This window comes from Teleopsis dalmanni, chromosome 2, assembly GCF_002237135.1.
Source record: "Teleopsis dalmanni isolate 2A chromosome 2, ASM223713v2, whole genome shotgun sequence".
NCBI lineage: Eukaryota > Metazoa > Arthropoda > Insecta > Diptera > Diopsidae > Teleopsis > Teleopsis dalmanni.
This window is the reverse complement of record NC_051847.1, coordinates 106,236,936-106,254,872: the sequence shown is the minus strand read 5'-3', so window position 1 is coordinate 106,254,872 and position 17,937 is coordinate 106,236,936. Positions and strand designations below refer to the sequence as shown.

The 17,937-nt window shown below is 35.8% G+C and overlaps 1 protein-coding gene across 1 annotated transcript; it reads right to left on the bottom strand.

Annotated features, from left to right (window-relative positions):
- Positions 1–3,446: 3,446 nt before the first annotated feature.
- LOC119675316 lies at positions 3,447–5,270 on the bottom strand. The gene has a single exon (XM_038086512.1). The coding sequence runs from the start codon at positions 5,268–5,270 to the stop codon at positions 3,447–3,449; it is 1,824 nt and encodes a 607-aa protein (XP_037942440.1).
- Positions 5,271–17,937: the final 12,667 nt, after the last annotated feature.

Below are 17,937 nucleotides of genomic sequence, written 5' to 3'. Positions count from 1 at the left end.
GGAAAGCATATATTAGCGGTTTGTGATCCTTGCGAATGGTAAAATGTCTGCCTTCTAATAAATGTTTAAAATTTTCGATAGCTAGATAATTCCCTGCCGTAAGTGCTGTAGTTTTTTTGTGCTGCCTTAAGCTTCGATGCAAAAAAATGCAACTGGACGCCAAACATCGCTTTCTTGTTGTACTAGTACTGCACCGACTGCATTGATAAATGCATCTGATGTCAATCGAATTGTACTTGAGGGTGAAAGAAATGTTAATTTAAATAGCGCAATAGATAACGGCGAATTTCTTTAATTGCTTTTAGTTTCGCATATTCCTCGATTGCTTTCACTCCTTCTGTAGGTGGGCTGATTTCTACGGCTGATATGTCGAGTTCGGAGTTTATCTGCGAAACTCCGAACCCGCATTTGGCAGTGTTTATGATAAGTTTGACTTCCTTTAGAGTTTTTAGTACTGCCTCTATATGTTTCACATGTTGTTGCTCGCTTTCTGAAAATATTAAGAAGTCATCGAGGAAACAGAAGACAAATGGCATTGATCTGAACAACGATTCTATATGCCGTTCAAAAGTTTGCGTGGCATTTTTCAACCCGAAAGGCATTACAACGAATTCGAACAACCTAATGGGCAGTGGTTTTGTATATGTGTTCAGCTAACATTGGTATGTTGTAGTATGCTCTGTGGATGTCGATTTTTGAGAACAATTTGCTGGCATGTAGTTTGTACGTTACTTGGTCTAAGTATGGTATCGGATACCGGTCTGGTTTCGTCTAAGCGTTCAGTTTCCTGAAATCACCGAAGGCTCTCCAGGTGCCTGTTTCTTTGTGACTAGGTGGATTGGACTCGACCACGGACTGCTCGAAGGGCGTATGATTCCTTGCTCTAACAATATTGAAAATTCTTCTTGGATTGCTATTGCTTTCTCTGATGAGTAACGGTGTGACCTTTTATATAGACTAAAGAGGTGTCAGGGAGACTGTAGGTGTTTGCTCCATACACATCGACATACTTCCTGATGATCGCAAAGAATTTGGAGTTTGGATCTAATGTTTACACGGACTGCGTTAATATAGTCTTTACTATGCCAGTTGAGGATAATTTTGTCAGCGGATCTAATAAGCGCTTTGATTTCATATCTGAAATTAGACCGTATTTTTTTTTTTTTGTAATTATATTTAAACAAAATGAAGAGTTTAAATTTACAACAACTAGTCATATTGACTAACAAGAGGTTTTTTTTATTACAAGTAAGTTTATCTAAGTCTATCAAGGGTGAGCATATAGATACGAACTAGTCATCTCCTTGCTGGTTGAAACGCCTCAAAAGGTCATTAGGTTTGAAGCGGCATAAGCGTCTGTGAGTGACATCACAAAGTAGCGCTGGAATGGTGCTGTTTAAAAGTTGTCTCAGCCTGTCATAATGTTTTTTAGCAGCCTTCTGAATTTCTTGCTTGACAGTAGGTATTTCAAGGTCACGATGTAGATCAGAATTTCGCACGTACCACGGAACGTTAACTGCATCCCTGATTACTTTGTTTTGAAATCTTTGTTTTTTCGCACAACCCCAGATTTGGACACCATAAAGCCAGACCGGCTTGAAGACTTGTTTATAGATCATAAGCTTGTTTTGCTGAGATAATTTAGATTCCCTTCCAATAAGCCAAGTTAACTTTTTGTATCTTATTTTTAGCTCATTTAATTTTTTCTTGACGTGTACCTTCCATCTCAGTTTGGCATCTAGACTCATACCCAGATATTTCCCAGAATTTGCAACTGGAATTTTTACGCTATTTAGAAATAATGAAATTTGATTTTCTCTTTTGTTAGTAAAGTCTACATGATTAGATTTTGAAGTGTTTACTATCAGCTTCCATTTATTTGTCCATTGTTCAATTTCTTGAAGAGCGATTTGAAGCTTAGTGGTAGACACCTTGTTGTTTGGACCTGTAGCCATTAATACCGTGTCATCTGCAAAAATTCCAACAATACATCTTGGGTTCACTGGCAAATCATATGTGTACAGCAGGTACAGCAATGGGCCTAGTATACTCCCCTGAGGGACCCCGCGATTTATAGGATATAATTTCGAATACGCGTCAATTAGTTTAACTCGATAGTACCTTTCGCCAATATACGATTCCAGTAGTTTACAATATTGCTGTGGCAGGATAGTGTTTAACTTATATATCAGGCCAGAGTGCCAAACCCCGTCAAAAGCCTTTGATATATCCAGAAACACAGCTGAACAAGTTTCTTTGTTTTCTAAAGCCTTTTCTATTTCGTGCGTAACTCTGTGTACTTGTTCGATTGTTGAGTGTTTTTTCCGAGATCCAAACTGATGATTTGGGATAAGATTTCTTTGACAAACTACCTTTGCAAGTCTTTTACAGATAAGCTTTTCGAACAGTTTTCCTATGGTTGGCAGGAGAGAGATTGGTCTATATGAAGTTGGAGAATTTTGGTCCTTATCTGGTTTTAGAACCATCACCACTTCAGCAACTTTCCAATAGCTAGGGACATGATTTAATTTTATACTCGCATTAAATATCTGTGCAAGTTTGGCTACTCCTTTTGGAGGTAGCTTTTTCAACACTTCACTAGTTAGGAGGTCATATCCTGGTGATTTCTTTAATTTCAATTTTTTGATTTCCCCAGTTACTTCTTTATTTTTTATCCGCAAAATAGCTTCATCATCTATGTTGTTATTTGGCTCTATATGATGAGTTTCTTCTTGATTGAAGGTATTACTTAAGTATTCAGCCAAAACGTGTGCCTTTTCAATGTTGCTTTTCGCCCATTCATTATTATCTTTTTTTAATGGAGGATTATGAGTGATCGGTCTTTTATATTTTTTCATAGCTTTCCAGAGAGAATAGTTAGTTTTGCTATCATATGTCAAGTTTGTAAGATATTTCTTAACATTTTCATTTTTAAAATTACTGATTTCTCTTCTTAATTTTTGAGTGGCATTATTAAGGTTTCTTTTATCTTGCATTAATCGTGATTGTTGCTATTTTTAACGTAGTTTTCTTTTATTATAGACTAGATTTAAAATTTCGACCGGATAGTTTTTATCAAATTGCTTACTATTCTGCAGTGGAGAACTGCGCCATGCCGATTTTTGAATCAAGCTTGTAAAGCAATGCGTTTCACTCTCTAGGTCATTTATACTTCGTATTTTGCAGGATAGGTCAATATTTTCATTTATCTGGGCTTTAAAATAATTCCAGTCTGTTAAACGGTTTGTTAGTGTCGGTTTAGGTAGCGTAGATAAAATATTACATCCATAAGTAAGCAATATTGGAGAATGGTCAGAATTTAAACACGTTGTTTTTTAATTCGAGTTTGATCAAGACTGATCGTTTTTATTAAAAACTTACATTGTGCAACAGGGTTGCCAATAATACAAAAACTTTCGTTATTTATGAACATTATATATTTTATGTTATTTTGTATTGTTACCCAACATCCCGGCCTCCTTGAAAGGACTTTCAATAGGTAAAATGGCTAGTTTGTGGATAGGTTTGCGAATGATGCCCTTTGAGGTACGTACGTCAACTACTCTGACATGCTCGTCCTTGCCTGGTATGACCTTCAGAACTCTTCCGAGTTGCCAATGTAGTGGAGGCACATTGTCTTCATGAATTAACACCATTGCATTGGGCATGATATTTGGTATTTCACAGGTCCATTTTGTGCGCATCTGTAGCTCATTTATGTATTCATGAGACCACCGCTTCCAAAATGATTGTTTCAAACCGATGATGAGGGACCACTTGTCGAGCATGTTAGTATTAGCAAATTCCGTCCACTCCGGCAACGCCTTTAAAGAGCACCTAATCAAAAAATGAGCAGGAGTCAATGCTTCGTAGTCGCTAGGATCCGGCAAAAGTGGTGTCAATGGTCGAGAGTTGAGAATAGCTTCTATCTCGGTTGTTACTGTTGACAACTCCTCAAATGTTAACTTAGTAGTCATCAAACTTCTATATAAGTGCCCTTTTGCGGATTTAACTGCAGCCTCCCAAAGACCGCCAAAACGAGGTGCCCTGGGCGGAATAAAGTGAAAATTAATAAATTCAGACGCGCAGTACTGAATGATAGACGATTGGGTTATTTTATTAAACAAGAATGACTTTAGTTCTGTCAATTGATTCGAAGCCCCAACAAAATTGGTTGCGTTATCGCAAAATATATCACTTGGTAAGCCTCTCCTGCCAATCATTCTTTTTAATGCTGCAATGAACGCGTCTGTTGACAAACTTGATACAACTTCGATGTGTACTGCTTTTGTTGCCATACAAATAAAAATGGCGATATAAGTTTTGTATGGAGGCTTCCCTCTTATACGTAAATACGTGTTGAATGGTCCACAAAAATCTATACCACAGCGCGCAAACGGCCGTGACGGTGTGAGACGTTCTACCGGTAAATTGCCCATCATCTGTTGCAATAGTTTTGGCTTATAATGCACGCAGTGAACACATTGCCTGACTACTCTTCGAGCAAGCTCTCTGGCGTTTATAATCCAAAACTCTAAACGATTGAGTGCCACTAGTGCCTTAGGTCCAGCATGATAATTCTTACGATGCAAGTAACGAACATAACGTATGACGAATTCAGATTTGCTAGGCAGCAGGATAGGATGTTTACATTCTTTTGCAAGATCAGCCAATTCTAATCGTCCACCAACCTTTATCAGCTTATACCCACCGGTATCTTCAATAAATGGGTTGAGGTATTTTAATGAACCTTTTGTTATAGATCCTGGATTCAATAAATAAATATCTTCAGCAAAGTACTGAGCTTGTATATTTGAAATGATGCATCGGAAGGCGTGGTCTAATTCTTCATGAGTAAGAACTTCTGTAAAGACATTGCGGTTGAACTTCTTCTTATAATGATGATACCAACGAAACAACCAAGCCAGTACACGAACAGCCGTTGTATGTGAGCTATACTTATCAATAATATCTATGACATAATTGGTTGATACAGTTACCTTGAATGCTGCTTTTCGTTTTTCCTTATTAACTTCTTCAAAATCCAAGTTGTCGTTCTTGTTTGCAGGCCACTTATACATCTCTTGACGAAGAAATGAAGGTCCTTTAAACCAAATAGAATTAGTGAGATCCTTAACAGTGCTGCCTCTTGACACAATGTCTGCTGGATTACAATTTGTGTGGACATATCTCCAATGTGAACCTGCGGTGAGGTCTTGAATCTCAGAAACTCTATTGCCTACGAAGGCACACAGTGTGGCCGAATGCATTTTAAGCCAATGTAATACGATTTGGGAATCAGACCATAGATAGACGTCCGTATCAAACTTTTCGAAGAGCGATTTAATTTTGTTGTAAAGTCTTGCAAGTAGCAGTGCTCCACAAAGTTCTAATTTTGGAAGCGATTGTTTTTTTAGCGGAGCTACTCTAGATTTGGATACGAATAGTTGAACCTCTATGAGGTTGGAATCATCTGTGACGCGAATGTAAATGCTGCAACCATATGCGCGAATCGATGCATCGCAGAACCCATGGAGCTGAATTGTTTTTGCTTTTGGTTTTAGACAGTACCTTGGAATGGTAATGGTGTTCAATGATGACAAATCGTGACAAAGCCTTTCCCATGCTGAATGTAAGTTTTGAGGAAAGGATTCGTCCCAATCCAATTTAAGCAGCCATAGCTCTTGCAATAATATTTTAGTTGAAATGGTTATTGGAGCTAATAGTCCTTATGGGTCGAATGGTGACGACGCAATTGATAAAATAGTTCTTTTTGTGATGCGGCTGATAGAGTTTGGTTTAACATTAAATTAAGGAATAAATACATCCTTATCTTGATCCCATTTCAGTTCCAATGTGCTGGTAATAACATCCGAACCTATATTGAGATCTTTGATAGTAGTGTCATCTCTAAAAGCTTGATGATTTGAGTGCCACTTAGCTAATTCGAAACCTCCCTGTTTTAGAAGCTCTTCCAATTCGTATCTTATTTGATGTAACTCAGAAAGAGAATCTGCACCATGCAATAAGTCATCAATATAAAACGAAGATTTGATTACTTCAGCTGCAATCTTGAATTGATCCACATATTGATGCGCTATATACAATAGGCAACGAATGGCAAGGTACGGTGCAGCAGCTGTTCCATATGTAACTGTGTTGAGCTGGAAAGTACGAATATTGGTAGATGGTGAACTTCTCCAAAGAATGTACTGAAATTTTCTATCTTCAGGATCAATCAGAATTTGCCTATACATCTTCACTATGTCAGCAGTAAGAGCGAAACGAAATAAGCGAAAACGTAACAAGAGGATGAACAATTCAGTTTGAAGAGTAGGTCCAATCATCAAAATATCATTGAGAGATTTCTGAGAAGAGGTTCGACATGATGCGTCGAATACGACTCTTAATTTCGTCGAGGTGCTGGTTGGCTTCAATAAGCAATGATGCGGAATGTAATAATGAGGTTCATCAATATTTGGATCTTTTACCTCAATCATGTGACCAAGGTTTTGATATTCTTCCATAAAGGCAACATATTGCGTTTTGAGCTCAGGCGACCGTGACAATCGATATTCTTGTGCAATAAATCTGCGCAACGCTGTACCGTATGAACTGCTTAAACACTGAGGACTATCCTTAAATGGCAACCTTACCATAACTCTACCTGCATCTGTTCTGCATACTGTTTCTGAAAACAAATGATCACAAACTTGTTGTTCACTAGTCCAAGCATGTGGAGTGATCGAGACTTCTTCTAGCTTCCATAAACGTTCTAACTTTTCCTCGATAGAGTCAATTGATGAAAGGACACAAGTTGAATTATTAACGCATTGTGAAACATCATATCTACCTGAAACATATACTATTGGTCTTTCGATATTATCTGTTTGAACTGGGACAGGAACTTTTTTTGTTTTTTGGTCTTTTAATTTTTGAAGCTCCTTTGCGACTACACAACCGCGATATGACGCTGGGTGTTGCTCCCCACAGTTGCAACATTTTGGGTGACTATCATCAGGTTTTTCACAAAATATAGTTTCATGCTTACCTGCACATTTCACACACCTAGGCTGCTTTTGACAGTAGTTTTTGGTATGGTTGAAAGATTGACATTTGGTGCACTGCGGGATAAGTTTAGAGGGTTTTATTGTTTCTATAGATATTATTGTATTTAAGATTTCTTTGATTTCATGGATTTTGTTCGTATCTTCTACTGACTCAAAGGTTAAGATGAACATATCCAGTGGTTTCTTGGTTTTAAATGGTAGCTTATTAAGTGCGCTGACAATTTTAAAACCCTTTTCTGCAAGGTCGCCTACAATATCTTTAGGGTCGCATGAGTGATGCAGGTTTTTTGCTATAACTCTTATTGGTCTAAGCTGTTTATGTTCATAAGAGTGCCATGAGAGATTTGCTTCATTTAGAGCTCGAGTTACTTCCCGATAATCGTTACCATCGAAAGTGCTAATTTTACATAAGTCGTTATTCATTAGTTTCAGCAAAAATTTATTTTTGCTTTCCTTTGTAATAATTTTTCTTATGTGATTGTAATTATCAGAGACAGTTACCATAATTGGAGGTGGACGAAACTTGGTTGATGTCTTTTCCGTTTCATTAGAATGCTTTTGTGTCACATTGTTGAGAATTGGTGACACACTTGGAAATGTAGTAGCTTTGCGCTTTTTTGAGGCTCTTTTATTATTTTTTTTAACGATCCAGTCGGTTTCTCGAGCAAGCTCTTCCTCGTCTGTTTCGAAAGTTATGGTGGTTTGCTCTTTCGGAGCATTGTTGTTTACAAGTTGCGACCTTAATTTTTGGTTTTCACTTTTGAGTTGAATAATTTCTTGATGAAGTTTGCCGCATAAGACTTATAATTCTCTCATTTTTTTATTAAGAGCTTCATTATTTTTGTCATTAGTGTGGCTGGTGTTTGTGGACATATTAATTTCGTATGGAACTATATCTTTTGGACTGTTTGGAGAAGTTATGTTTAAATTATTATTTTTATTACTAATTAATTTAATTTTATTTGCTATAGCAATCTCACTAGCGGTTTTTTTAATGTTTATTTCGGTTTTCGATTTACCTATAGTTTTGTTTATAGGTTGATCGTTTATTTTAATGTCTTCTGCATTAAACGTTATGTAGCCATTTAGGCCATTCTCACTTATTAGTGAATGTCTTCGTATATTACTTTTACAATTGTTCATAAAAAATTAAATTTTAAAAGAAATAAATTTTTTAGTTTGATGATCACTGATTATATAGTATATATATAGAATATTAAATTTTTACATAAGAATTAAAAATATACACTGTGGCAACGCCACTTTTATAAATTGCAACTTTCGTTAAAGAATAAACAAACAAATGCTGTCTCTATCAGCTGTTTTGAAAGTATTAGTAACTAATAATTTTATTGCTTTTGATTAATTTGTTTTGATTTTTTTTTTTTTAATAAAATTAAAATTCAGAAATATATTTTGTAATTTAAACATATAAACCGCACTTATGCTGACACGGATCGCGACAACTAGAGTGTACGTTTATTATTTAATCTTTGTGTGCACTTATTTAAATTTGTTTTTTTAAATTTTAGATTTAAATTTAGAAAAAACGGAGCGTCTGCAGTTGGAGTGTCTTGTTTAGTTCGAAAAATATTTAATTAGACCGTATATGGCTTAAAAATTTGCGCCCAGAATTGAACTTGACCTCTGCTATGATGAAGGTCCATGTAAAGTTGCGTCGTAAACCAAGATCAAGACTAAGTCTTTTGGTACCGTACGTCTTAATGTGTGAATTGTTCACTGCAAACAGTTTTAGACTATCTGGAATAAAATTGCATGGGATTGCTGTTAACGGAATGATTAATACTGCTAAACCGGTGTCAATTAGGAAGTTCATGTTTGAAATACTATCGACAATGTGTGAACGAGCTTCTTTAGTGCAGTTTTGCCGCACGTTGTCGTTTACTGCACTTGTTGACGGCTACGGTTTGAGTTTTCTTTTTGTTTAACATTGGCTGCCTGACTACCAAATTGGCATGGTTTGACGTATTTCGTAGCAGCTATTGATGTGATAGTAGCACACCTTACGATTCTCACGTTGGCTCTTAAACGGCTTCCTGCTGAAGCTACGACCTCTGCTCGAGCCGGAGTTTGTTATTCGAGTGAGCTCCATTGTTACTTCGCTTAATTTAGCCACCACATGTTGGAATGATATTTCTAAAGCGGATACACGTGCTTCTAAGTCTGATTCCCCTGTATTGCTGTGAGGCTTACGTGCTGTTGAAGTAGATATTACATAATGCGGCGTGGGAATGTTGTTGGTTATTTTGTCTGCCAATTCAGCCATCTGGCTAACATTATTGGAACTGCATGCTAATAAAATGCATCGTATATTACTCGGCAAACGCTGTAGCCAAAGCGCTGACAAAGCATCGTAAGAGATGTTTGATACTGCAAGATCTCCCATCTCTCGTAGTAACTGCGTTGTGCGTTTGTTCGGTACATCCAAATCTGTTAGCAATTTTATTAGTTGTTTTTGGCGAGAGTCGCCAAATCGCGAAATTAATTCATTCCTGAGTGTTTCATATTTGCCCGTTGTTGGTGGGCTTTTCGCGATGTCGGACACTTGACGAAGCGTTTCGGCGTCCAATGCTGTGATTACTATGTACAATTTAGACAGGTCAGAAGTGATGCGATTGATGTGTAACAATGCATCAACTTAAGTAAACCACAGTTCTGGATCCGTTTGTAAGAATGTCGGTAAATTTGTTACTTTAACTGCATCGATGTCCGTTTTTACCGTAGCTAAAGTGGCGTCCACGGACACTGACTTGTCTCCTGCCTCTTTCTCCGAATTCTCCATCGTTTTTATTAAGCAGTTGTCGGGGTGACCAAATATGTGGCTAGTTTACCACACAATGTTTATTTCTTACTACTAATGAATTATTTACAAACTTGATGTCAATTATTTACACGATAATGAAAAATAAATTAAAATAAAATGTGTTTTTGGTTCTTTACAAACGGCGGTTGTTAACACATGGCACGTCATTGAAACAAACTGCTTGACCAAAAAAGGCACAATGCTATCTTCTTCTTCCCTTCTTGATGCTGAAGTCGGTTGTCGTGCCAACTGAAATGTTTTTGGCACTAGATGGCGCTGGAGTCTGTGTATGGTGGATTCGCCACACATATATATATATATATATGTAACGGGGTGGCATCACTGTAATCATGACAGTTGCTGTCTGTTACAGAAGAGAAACGGGGCAGTTGTCGACAATGGTTTGAAGGAGTCAGTCGTGTGCGGTCGGTCATGGTAGTGAACGTATTATATTGATAGTGAACATATTATCATTTCTTGAATTTTGTAACATTGTATAACATTTTTTGCATTTCATAACATTTTATAACTTTTTTTTGCATAATAACTGCACTAATAAATAACATTTCTTACATTTGGGGGCTCGTCCAAAGCCAAAAAGTGCAGCAAAAAAATTGTGCGCGGTAAAAATGCAAACGCGGATAAACAGAACGAAGCCTCAGAAGAGCAGAACATAACAAAAACTGAAAATAGTGAATATGTGCATGTTAGTGAATTTAGCAAGGCAATGGATGCGTTACTAAGAGAAATTGAACAAAGTGAAATAAACGGAGGTATAAGTATTGAATGTTTCGCAAAAATAGTGCCAGAATTTGACGGAGTAAATATGCCGATTCAGCAATGGATAAATAATTTTGAAGAAAATGCCAAAGCATACGAACTAGGCGCAAAGCAAAAGTATGTTAACGCGCGCATTAAGATGAGAGGAACGGCGAATCTAATCTTGGAACCTGTAACAGTGGTGAATTACGAAGCATTATGTGAAGCACTAATACAAGAGTTTGATATAAAATTAAGTAGTGCAGAAGTACATAAACAGTTGGCTTTGCGCAAAAAGCAAAAAGATGAAAATTTTTATGAGTATATACTGCAAATGCGCAAAATAGCAGCAGCATAAACATAAACTAGCCAAATGTAAAGCTGAAACAAAATGTTTTAAGTGTAACGGCATAGCAAGAAATTGTACGAGTGTAAAACGAAGTTTGCAGAGAATAATAGAGGAAAATCGTCTAAAGGAGATAAGAATTAACAAAGAAAGCACATTATGTTTGGTGGATACTGGAGCAGACGTGTCGCTAATGACCGAAAGTATAGTAAAGTAAAAATTCCAGACACACAAAGTACAAAATAGTTCAATTAAGCTTTATGGCTTGGGTAATATCAGCTCGGCAGTATTGGGCGAAATTACAACAGAAGTTGTAACGATTAAAATTTTTGGCAATTTAATTGTTACAACATCGTGGGTTCCGCAGCCCAACAACAAAGCTCCAATATCCAGAATACCTTGAGCTGATATAGCACCATATTTTGCCAGTACATCTTCATGTTTGTTGCTTATAACTTCTGCTTATAATTGCATAAAATACAATGGATGCACCTTGATGGAAAAAATTTACAGAATTGAATTTAACAATTGGTTCCAACAAAGCAATAACTTTTTCGCTATACAGCACCACCATACGCTACACCAAACCGCAACAGCCCACCCCGCATCAACAGAACGTGTACGATTGGCAAAGTCTGAAAATACATAAAATTAAATTTGATGTTATACAAGAATATTATACATACCGTGAAACACCCTTGTGAATATTTAATTTAATTATTTTAATTCGAATAATAGTAATTAAAATAAATTTAAATTACTTTTCGCGAACCGCATGAAACACATTGTATTAAAAAGGAAAAAAAAAAACAAAGCATGATCAAAACATAAATAGAAAAAAATGAGAAATGTCATTTTTTAATTTGTTTTGTGCATTTCGGTTGATCGCCAAAAATTGCAGCGGATAATAGGGAAAAAGCTGCGAGTATAGTTTAAAGCTTTCAGAAGCCTGAAAAGAAACCAACAGAATACCTGATGAGGGGAAATGTTGAGGGCATTGACCGAACAACGGCTAGCAAAAAAAGTCCGCTCGACGCAGTTAGAAAAAAGGAGAATAAAAGGCGCAAGCGGAGGAGTTTCTGTCTCTTGGCTCGTGTTTATGTTGAACGCAACGCATCGTACCCGTGACGTTGATTACCTAGTTTTTTTTTTTAAAATAAATAAAAAAAAAAGGTTTTCTTTGCATTGCAAGTAGCGGGTTTGTGCTAATAGATCAGAGACAAAGCGCTTAAGTGATTTTTTTTATATAACAATTAAAACTATTTTAATGTTAAAATTAACGATTTTAATAGCAACAAGATTTTTTACAATTTTAATATAAAGAAAAATTAACAAGATTCAAATATTGCTACAAGTTGCGGATTTGTGTTAATAAAACAGAGAAAAAGCGCTTAAGTGATTTTTTTTATATAACAATTAAAACTATTTTAATATAAAATTAACAAGTTGAAATAAAATTATCAAAATTGTGTAAATTTTTTTTATAATATATAAAGGAAAAGATTGAAATAGTTTATCGACACGGCGCGAAGCGGGATAATATTGTTAATAGACACAGTACAAAAGAAATAATTGACGGTTTTAACAGTGGTCAATTAAAGGATTTTGTACTGGTGCTCGTTCGTACGTATAAACGTGTTGACACCACAAGCAAAAGACGTGGCGCGGCTTGGGTGTCTCTCTCGGTGTTGATCGGTGTTTCGTTATACTCATCGCTGGACGTTGTAAGCAGCCCTGATGTACCAGAGAGGGTAAGACTTATATATGTATAAAACACAGTGCAGATTTTCGCGTAAGTACCTTCAATGTATAAGCGCGAATTTATAAGCTATTTTATTTAAATCGGACGAATTGCTTAAAAATTAACAAATTAAAAATTGTATAATTGAATATTTACAAATTTTATTCATTTAAATGGAAATGAGACAAGTAACAACAAGGCAATCACAATCGTAAAGGCTTCAAGTTAAGCGCATAGGAGCATAAACTTTCTAAACACAACAAGCTCATGAATTATTAGTTCTTATGAAATAGAATCTATGAAAAAAAATGTATCTTTGTAAAAATTGAAATTAAACAACTGAAAACAAGATATTTGTGAAAAAAATGTATTCTGTTATATGCAAATATAATCTTAATTAATTATAAAGTGTAACATTAAAAATTTAATTACTTAATCCACATTTAAGGAATGTAAAAATATTACATAAAATTCTAAGTGAAATACCAAAGTAATCTTCACACGACTACGCTTAATAGAAATTCTTCTTCCCTTATATTTTTATTTAAAAACATTTTATGAGTTTTTTTTATAAATTTTGTTGTATTTAAGTGAACATAAAAATGCATTTATAAAACGTTAAACTTAAAATATGATTAATTAATATTATTTTTTTTAAAAATTGAAATCAGTTAAATATTATTTGCTTATTATTATCTACGAGTAATTGTAAAGACATTATTTGACAAATTGTTTTTTTTATTTAAAATACATTTATGGTTATACATATATTACAAATTGTTCAATAAAATTGAAATCTGTTAAATATTATTTGCTTATTATTACCTACGAGTAATTGTAAAGATATTATTTGATAAATTGTTTTTCTTTTTATTTAAAATACATTGATTGTTATACATATATTACAAATTATTTAATAAAGAAAAAAGCTTGAATTCGAAAATAATTACTTTGTTGTACGGCATCTTACTTCAACGGTAGAAACGACATTAGTTGAACGCTGGGTCCCCGCGAATAGAAATTTTCTTGTAAGACCTTGGACTAGGCTGAGAACTACCCCGGCTAGGAAAAAGTAGGTTCATTACAAAGTTGAAGTTGATAAATTGGCAACAAAACACAAATATTTAATTGTAGCAGATGAAAAAATGAATACTAACGTGATTCTGGGATATAATTTTTTGAAGAAATTTAAAGTAGTTATAAGTGCTGGATGCTATGCGTTCACAGATGCAAATGATAGTTCATATGGAGAGAATTACAATATTTATAATGTGGTTAGTACCGATACTGAGATCGACGTTGCGCCGAAGTATAAAGAAACTGTGATGCAATGTATCAACAATTATAAACCAGGTGACAATCCAGCAGCCAGTCCAATTAAATTAAGAATTGTATTAAATTGCGAATATAGTGTTCCGTGAAAGACCTAGTCGATTAGCAATGCTAGAACAGGAATTCGTACGCAATCAAGTAGAGGAGTGGCTAAAGCAATGTGATGTACGAAAGTCATGCTCCGATGTGGCAAGCAAAGTAGTACTAGCAAAGAAAAAAGATGGTAGCTTCAGATTGTGCGTAGATTTTCGTAAGTTGAATACGTTGGTACTGAGAGACTGGTTTCCGTTACCGATAATCGAGGATGTTCCTTTGGTTTCTGTAATTCACCGGCGGTATTTAGTCGCTATGTCAGTTAAATTTTTCAGCAGCAAGTAAACGATGATATTGTAAGTTTCGGAAGCACAGCAGAGCAATGTGTGAGCACTATGCAACAAGTATTAGAGCGAGCACAACAGTTTGGGCTTGAAATAAACCGGGCAAAATGTCAGTTTTTGAAGACTAGAATAAATTTTCTGGGACATGAAGTCGGAGATAGGAAAATACACCCTGGGAATGAGAAGGTTAAAGCGGTTAAAAACTTTCCATTACCAAAAAAAATACGAGGGGTCCAAGCGTTTCTGGGTCTGACGGGGTATTTCAGAAAATTCGTTCAAAACTAAGCCTTGTTAGCGAGAACGTTAACTGAATTATTGAAGAAAAACGCTGAGTTTAAAATAGAAGAAAAACAAATGCGAGCAGTTGAAAGTCTGAAGTCGGCACTAATGGAAGAAGCAGTGTTAAAAATATTTAAGCAGAACGCAAAAACACAACTACACGTCGATGCATCCAAATATGGTTTTGGAGCAACACTTATGCAGCAGCATGACAATAAGTGGCATCCTGTTTATTATTGGAGTAAAAAAACGTCAGCAAAGGAAGAAAAATTGTATAGTTATTTTTTAGAGGTAAAAGCAGCGTACCTGACGACAAAAAAGTTAAGACACTATCTTATGGGCATTCAGTTTGATTTAGTAACTGGCTTTTAAGCAGACGAACGCCAAGAAAGATATACCCAGAGAGGTAATGCAATGACTAATGTTCCTACAGGATTTTACGTATAATATTGAACACAGACCAGCATGCAGAATGAAGCACGTTGATAACATGAGTCGTTTTCCGGTCATGAATATATCAACGGATGTGTATGCGCAAATTTTAAAGGCATAGCAAAAAGATGAACACCTAGCAGCAGTGACGGAAATAGTTAAAAAGCAGCCATATGCGAACTACAAAATGAAGAGTCAGTTGATATATAAATAAATTGATAGACAAGATTTGTTAGCAGTACCTAAAATGATGAGAAGAGAAATTATAAGGCGTACTTATAACTTCGGATATATGGGTACACAGAAGACCCTGCATGCAGTCCGACAGTAGTTTTATATTCCTCACCTAGAAAGAAAAACGAAGCAGATCATTGAGAATCGCATCGAATGCATACTCCATAACAGAAAGTTGGGCAAACAAGAAAAGTTTTTACATTGCATCAATAAAGGTGATACGCCGCTGAACACCATTCACATCGATCACCTGGGTACGTTAGATGCTACAGCAAAAAGTTATAAATACATATTCGCAGTGGCAGATGGGTTCTCAAAGTATACGTGGTTATATCCAACAAAGTCAACAGATGCACAAGAGGTGGTCAAACACATGAGTTCTTGGGTAACAATTTTCGGCAGTCTGCAGCGAATCATAAGTGTTGAGGGCTCAGCATTTACGTCCAAGATATTCAAAGAATTCTGTGCAACGCACACAATTGAACACGTAGGGACAACAACAGGAGTACCAACGGGAAACTGCCAAATTGAGAGGGTGAACAGAGTAATCCTAGCAGTTTTAGCGAAGATATCAGCAGCAGAACCTGAACGATGGTACCAATACACATCACAAGTACAACGAGCAATAAACGCACACGTGCATACATCTACAAAGTTTACACCGTTGGCAGTTGGCTGATTTAGTAGCAATTCGAGTTACGCAATTCACAACAAAAAAAAAGGTGGGAAACAAGTACATGGGGCCATATAAAATTATTAAATTAAAGCGAAATGGATGATATGACGTTAAAAAAGCAACAGAATTTCCGGTAACAACGTCAACCAGCGCCGATAACATGCAGCTATGGCAGTATATGGACACGAACGACAGCGAGGAAGAGGAGGAGAAAGAGTCATATGAGACAGATGACGTGCAGAATGGCCGAGTGTAACAGAGTGGCATCACTGTAATCATGACAGTTGCTGTCTGTCACAGAAGAGAAACGGGGCAATTGTCGACAGTGGTTTGAAGGAGTCAGACGTGTGCGGTCGTTCGTGGTAGTGAACGTATTATATTAATAGTGAACATTTTATCATTTCTTGAATTTTGTAACATTGTATAACATTTTTTGCATTTCATAACATTTAATAAAAATTTTTTTTTGCATAATAACTGCATTAATAAATAACATTTTTTACATTTATATATGTGTATATACATAAATAGATATTTACAACCAAGCTTAAATAACGGTGTACTCAGCCGAAACGGCGATAAGGCTATAAGTAAGCTTAAACTGTGTTAAGCATCAGCTGAAAATAACATTACAGCAGAGTTATATAAATTGGTTGTGATCAGATAAAAGAAAAATTGCACTCTTTGATATACGAAATATGGCAACAGAAACAAATGCCGAAATCATGGAAAAGCAATTTAATATGCCCAATCTATAAAAAAGGCAATAAACTCGAATGCGGGAAATATAGACGATTTTCGTTGATAGATGTTGGATAAAAGATTTTCTCTACTATCCTGAAAGACAAACTACTAGAAGCAATAGGCCGCCTCTATTATAGACGACATAGTCGGCAAATATCAATGTGGCTTTAGAGCCGGCAGATGAACTATATGTTTTGCGTCAAGTCATATAAAAATTCTACAAACATAACACCACTCTTCACATGCTTTTCCAAGGCTTCAAGCACGCCTTTGGTAGCCTTGAGAGATCTGATATCTTGAAAGTGCTAGCCTTATTCGCTTGATTAGCATGATATTTGAAAACTCAACTGGTAAAGTTATCCTGAATAGACGACTTTTAGAACCTTGTACAATAAGCTCAGGTGTTGTTCAAGACGATACCCTCTTAGCATTTTTTTTCATTATAACACTCAATTGAAAAGCGTGGAATTATTATAATAAAATTTTATCAAATCTGTGACTAGGCAGACAATGTTGCAATTATTGCAACAAACGAAAGAGAACTGTCAAACATCTTTATGCAATGGAAAAAAAAAACTAAAAACATTGGTCTGAAAATAAATGAAACTTGAACACATTATCCGAAGTTAATAAGGCAAAAGGATAATGCAAATGCATGAACTACTTTACCTACCTTTACCTCTGATTAATAAAAATTACGATACGAGAATGGGTATAAATGTCAGTTTACAAGCGGCAAACAGATGTTTTTATAAAAATATAGTCCTTATGAAATCAGGTATTATCTAAGGATTTCCAATATATATATCGATAATAAGACCGGTAGCTACTTATGGCTTGGAGTCCTGGACAATGACAAGGGCTGACGAAGAAGCGCTACAGATGTTTGAAAGAAAAATATTTCGCCAAGTATATGACCCTATTTGAATGGACGACGAGATATTTAGAAGACGCACAACCAACGAAATTGATGAGCTGTTTAAAAATGAAAATATAGTAAGATTTTTCGAACACAAAGACTGCAATGGGTAGCTCACGTTGTAAGAATGGGACCTGAAAGAAACTCGACAAATATATTTAATTCTAATCCGATGACAACAAGGCATAGAGGCAGACCGAAACT

Bases quoted from the DNA above. Each gene is read 5' to 3' on its own strand.
- LOC119675316 (XM_038086512.1), bottom strand. From the start codon at position 5,270: ATGCATTCGGCCACACTGTGTGCCTTCGTAGGCAATAGAGTTTCTGAG.